The sequence below is a fragment of the Mesoplodon bidens genome (genome assembly GCF_964165515.1).
Source record: "Mesoplodon bidens genome assembly, chromosome: 10".
NCBI lineage: Eukaryota > Metazoa > Chordata > Mammalia > Artiodactyla > Ziphiidae > Mesoplodon > Mesoplodon bidens.
In genome coordinates, this window is record NC_138172.1 from 52636813 (window position 1) to 52642812 (window position 6000).

The 6000-nt window shown below is 38.4% G+C and overlaps 1 protein-coding gene across 1 annotated transcript in view; it reads left to right on the forward strand.

The window, feature by feature from the left end:
- Nucleotides 1–5132, forward strand: part of CMTM6 (CKLF like MARVEL transmembrane domain containing 6) — a 50839-nt gene extending 45707 nt beyond the window's left edge. Inside the window, exon 4 of the mRNA XM_081245455.1 lies at nt 2406–5132. Within this exon, the coding sequence (XP_081101581.1) occupies nt 2406–2528 (123 nt within the window). The 3' untranslated portion in view covers nt 2529–5132. The remainder of the gene's footprint in view (nt 1–2405) is intronic.
- The last annotated feature ends 868 nt before the right edge of the window (nt 5133–6000 follow it).

Sequence of the window (6000 nt, forward strand, 5' to 3'; positions counted from 1 at the left end):
ACCGCAAAAAAAACCAAAAAACAAAAAAAACCTAGAACCTGTCTTTAGAATTTGACTGAGTTTTGTTAACAAAAATCCATTGAAGCCACGTATGAACTTTATTGCTAATGGAAGTGGTAAAATTGACTTGATTATCTCATATTTCTCCCCTTTTTGGTTCAACAGAAACACACCTACATATCATGTGCTGTTTTAGGTGTAGAGAATAGACAGGAGAAATGACCCCAAAGTTCAGCTTAGTATAAGAGATAGATAAGTAAATGTTTTTATCTGAAATCCTTGAGGGACCAAATGTTTTTTAGAATTCAGAATATTCTGCATTTTAGAAAGGTAATACTGTGCATATACTGTATTACACACCTTCAGAGGGCCTGGGCAGCACCTTGTAATCCAACATATTAATTTTTCTGAAGCATCTGAATATTCACAGTAAAAGAGATAGGTAAAGACTGTAAAGAGTTTTACCTTGTGTCAATTTTGAGCCAAGTAAATCATGAAACTTCGAGTTTTTGTTGCTTTTTGGACTTCAGAATTGCAAATCAAGGATCATGGACTTAATTGGTGCCAGTGCTGTGAACATGAACAACTAACAACTCGTTAACAAGTCCTCTTACCAGTCAGCTGATTTCCAATTATTGCTCTGTTCATAAGAAAACTGAAGTTGTAATTAATTGAACTGTCAGCTAATAGATCATTAAAACTGCCTTTTATGATAGAACAACTCAAAAGGAGTTCAGAGAATTAGATGGCTATAACATATCTACCTATTTATGTGAACACGGTTTCTTAGTACTTACACGTGTAAAAACAAAACCATAAAATTAATGCCGAACCTTGATGCATTCTAGCAATAAGTACTATTTAGTCATGGATGCATGAACCAGTTGAAGAGAAAAGAAGCCTTATGCTTAATTTGTAATCATATTTTTGTTGCAGAAGAATATGATAGGGTGAATCAGTAAAATACTTTCTAGTGTAAAAATGTATTACTGTAAAATCCTGTGGAGGAAGTAAAATAAAGTTGAGGAAATGTTGAGTTCGTGGGGGGAAAGAAAGCATGTCCTAAAATTACCAGCTATTAAAAAAAAGCTTATTTATGTGTTTTAATTAGGTGGTATGTCAGAATGTTACAGTATTCAGATTTCATTAGGTATATTTAAGAGCGACTGGTGGTTTAAAAGCTCAGTATTTATAATATGCTGGAAATTACCTTTTGCAACTAGTTAACTTATGAAAATTATATAGACTGAAATGGGTGAGGGAGTCCATTTTTTAAAAAATTGTGATGTGAGCAGAAGAGCTAGAAGATCATTTGGGTTATATGCATAGAGGGTCCTTTATGGACTGGAGCTCTCTAAGGCGGTCAGAGATGTCTTCGTAGACAAGATGACATCTGATCTGCCTTTAAAGTGTCAAATAAATTTGCCAGTCAAGTAAGGGGACAGATGCCATCAAGCCAAAATACAGACTCCAGAGTGGAGAAGAGACTTGGGTTTTGAAGGGTGGAATTGATAATTACATTTTGGTGGGCTGTGTTGGGGACATCCAGGTGAATTAATGAATTGGGAGCTCCGTTTGCTTTACAGTGAAATGAGGCAGAATGGAGGGATGGGGTGTGAAGGGCAAGAGACTGCAGCAAACGACAACAAAATGTTAAACTTCATGGAGATGGAGCCTTAGAATTGGGACTTTAGCCGTAACCTACATCGATTTTCTCTTTTTACAGAGCTCTTCTTTGGCCCCCTTCCTTAAGGGTTTTCCTAGTGAAGAAGCTAAATTTGCACCATGGTCTTCTGTCTCTTGACAGAATTCTCAGAATGTTTGATTAGATGTTAGAAGAGTACAATGAGGAAGTGATTTAAGGAAGAGGTAGTAGGTAGTGGCGTCATGTTGCTGTGTCATTACAGTGTGACAGTGAGCTGGAAAATGTTTTTTAGGTAATTGAACCATTTAACCTAAAAGTATCTTCAAAATAGAATTTCTGTTTTGATACAAATAACCTTTTCCATTTTTACCTAGGCATGGCTGCCTGCTCTTCTCATCTGTCAGTCTAAACCACTGCTAACAATCCGGTGTTTTGTATCATGTTATAGGATTTTGTTTTTCATCTGTTAACCTTAGCTTCATAGATTGGCACCTCACACACACACACACACACACACAAGACAGGACATTAATATTTTGTGAGACCTTGACTAATGGCCATTATTCTGGATTTTTTTGTAACTTCTTTCCATTTTTTGATGACCTTAAAATTTTTTTAACCACTAAGGTTAAGAATGATGTGTATAAGATAAATTGATGAATTGTCTTGCTTGTATTAAACACGATCAGAGCCAAGTAGGAAATGTGAGAGTATATTGCAGCATTCCTCATATAATCTTTGCCCCCTTTTCCCTCCTCAGGTGTTTGGATTTCTAGCAAGTTTTGTGTTCCTGTCTGACTTTTTCATTATGGTCTATGAAAAACGTAAGGAGCCCCGGCCAAGAAAACCTGAGGCTACTGTTAGTGAACCACTTAATGCTTAGAGACTCTAGGGGAACAGGTGTTAACGTCGCCACTGCATGGTGCCTGAGCCCTGGCAGAAGCTCTTGTAGAGTCTGTCATTATTAAACCACTTCTTTTGGAGCGCAAGGCAGAAAGGCAGTTTGATCAGTATTGACTGGACTGTGTGTCAGTCACCACAAATTGGGCCAGAGGGCTTTTTGTTTAAAAAAAATTTTTTTTTTTTTTTTTTTGGTAACAGTTGAAACTTGTGTCAGATGAAGTTTTGTTTTGTTTTGTTTGGAGGTGAGGGCAATTGTTTGTTTAAATCACATAGCTCAACTGATGATAAATTATTCTGTCGTTGTTACTAGGCTTAGCTTTCAAATTATGCTTTATAGCTGTATAAACAGCATGATTAAGTTTATCCATTTAGAAATGGTTTCATTTTTAAATTAATTTGCTTAACTATAACTTTGCTTTTTGATGACTAGGTAAAATTTAATGTATATTTAAGAGATCAATATTTTAAATGTTGGTCTAGGTTTTTTTCCTTAAAATGTAAAACCGAGGCTTTACTGTATCTCACTCAGACTTAAAATTATACCGTAACATTTTAGGATAATAATAAACTTTTTCTGAGACCTTTTATAGCCTAACAGAAAATGTATGGGAGATGCTGATATTTTACATAAAAGCAACAGCATCAGTAACCCCATGTTTATAGTGTACTTTGGTTGTCAATATCAAGTAAAAAAAAGATCTTTATATAGAAAGATAGAAAAATGGAAGAAACTGCTATCATGACTAAGGACCAAAGATAAGATACACTTTTGCACAGTGCAGTGAAAGTAGTTATAAAAGTAGGCCTCAACCACTTCCAGATGCCTGAAGAGATGAGTTCATACTAGAAGACAGAAAATGGTTTGCTCCCTTTTGCCATATGATCATTTCTACTGAAGTTAATACAGCTCTGCAGGTTCTGTTCAGTGTTTTCTTTGGAGCCAGCCTTCTTTTGAAACCTCAATCTTTGATTTTTGACTTGAGAGCCTCCCTTTTCTGTCTCCTTATCAGAATGGTCCATGTTCTACTTCATCAGGCATAGCTGGGCCTCTGGCTCTGGCTTCCTTGATGGCAGATTCTCCAGAATCTTGGGCCCTTTTAATTGCATAGAGTATAGAGCAGGATCTTTAGGGTTCTTGTTCCCACATAGGAATTGCTCTGGTTTCTCTTCAAAGGAGACCTTCTTAAGAAAGTGAATATCCAGAGATTCCTGCCCAGTTTAATACTGTTGATGGTGTAAGAAACCATTCTCAGAAGACACTTCATACCCAGTTCTGATAATCTGGAAGAACTGTCTGTTGCTGGCAGTCTGTCTTAGAGCCAGCCAGCCAGGGCACCTTGAGCAAGACTTTTCTTAAAGTGGGTCCTTTTTTTTTTTTATTTTTTATTTACACGGGACCTTTCTGACCAAGTGGTTCACAGACTAGACCTTCCTTGTCCTCCTGGTAGATTTTTTTGACTCAAGACTGTAGGGCTCAGGCAATGAGCCCCTGCAATCACATCCTTCAGTACTTTGGTGAAAGTCCCCTGGGCTAGTAGGTTTTCTGTCTGAAAGAGTGGAATCATGTTTCCAGTGAGACAGTTTAATGACCTCATCCTTTTTAAATTTCTCATCTGCCAATTGTGTGTTGTAGATGGTTTTCAGACGCAGATGGCCAGACGCAGCTTCTGCTCTTACTGACTCAGAACCTTATCCATTTGTATCAGAGCTTGGATGCTAGTGCTAGTGGTGATGTCACCACTACCTGCTTGGGAGATAATGAAGCCAATCTTGGATGCTGTTTTTACTAGGTGTGCTGTCTGAGAGAGGAGAAATAGCCTGGGTCTTGGGTTCAAAGATAAGCAGCTTATGATAGGCAGGTTCTCAAATTTCACATCCAGCTATACCGTTGTCCTTTTAAGTATCATCTGCACCCAGCTGGGATTCAGAGCAGACCATCTGGGCTACCTCACGGTCCCCACTCATGCACTGGGCTCAGTTGAGTTTGATGGCATGTCCTCTGCTGGCCTCACATCCACAGCATGTTGGCGTGGAACTTAAGCTCTGCGTGTTCTGAGGTTTCACTTCCATTTGTTTCATTGGCGCTGAATGGACCTCTTAGCTGGCCACCGAAAGGTAATATCTTCACTGGTATTTTGGGTCACTCTAGAACCTTTCCTCACATTGTTTTTTACAGGACCCATGACTGATTAGCCTCCGTCTTCTATTGTAGAAGGAGTTAGTTAGGAGTAAAAAGATCTTTGTGGTAAATAAAAATTTCAAGGTGAACTTGAAACCAAAAATACTGTTACTTACAGAAAAGGGCACACCCAGTTAACTCAAATGTAAAATAATTTATTAACATTTATGGTAAATTTATATTCTACACAAATAGACTGTTTAGAATGGTTCTTAAAAATGATAAGGGAAATGCACATACAAAAATTTTATAATTGCTATACTTCTGTTTGGGGACTGGGAAATGTATTTTTACATTGTTTAGAACCAATCATTTTTGTATTTAATAATTTTAAATCCTGAGTCTTTTATATCTCTGTGTCAAATTTTGTAGTCTTCTTTTTAAATAAACCCACTTTATTGTTCACACCTTTGTAGTTGTTTGTTTAATTATTATAAAAACATGGTGTTTAAATGAAAGCTTTCTCCAGAGTTCTAGGAGTTGGCTCTACAACCTTGGTAAGAATACTGGACTTTGGATCTACCTGGGCGTGGGGCATGGGTAGACGTCCAGCTCCTACCCATGGGCTGTCCCTCTTCTTGGAAAGTTGGAATACACATTGAAACAACGTTTTTAGGGAGCCGTGTGTGAAGAGTTACAAAGGAATGGGCTTCCCTGGTGGCGCAGTGGTTGAGAGTCTGCCTGCCGATGCAGGGGACATGGGTTCGTGCCCCAGTCCGGGAAGATCCCACATGCCGTGGAGCGGCTAGGCCCATGAGCCACGGCCGCTAAGCCTGTGCGTCCGGAGCCTGTGCTCCGCAACGGGAGAGGCCACACCAGTGAGAGGCCCGCGTACTGCACAAAAAAAAAAAAAAGAGTTACAAAGGAATATTCCGGACTAAATATGCCTTTAAATACTCCCAAAGCAGCAAATTTGGACTCGATCACATTTCTCAGTGTGGCCAACCATCCTAAAAACAAAATAGGTACATTCTCTTTCAAGCTGTTCAATGATTGGGAAAGTGTGAAGCAAAACTGAGGTGGTTCTGGTAAAGCTACAATTATTTGTGTAGTTTGCAAAATTCCTGCCTCCAGACGTACAGAATAATAAGGTCTTTATAGTAGTCATGAACTCACTGGAATTTGTACATTCTTCAGAGTTTTGTGTTTTGTTTTGATAAAGAGCGTGATTTTATCAATGTGCAATCAACTGCAAGGAGCAGAAACGTAATTAAGTAAGTGGGTCTTAAACAGTAAGGAAAATTTATTTCACAAGAAGTCTGGGTAGGGCAGT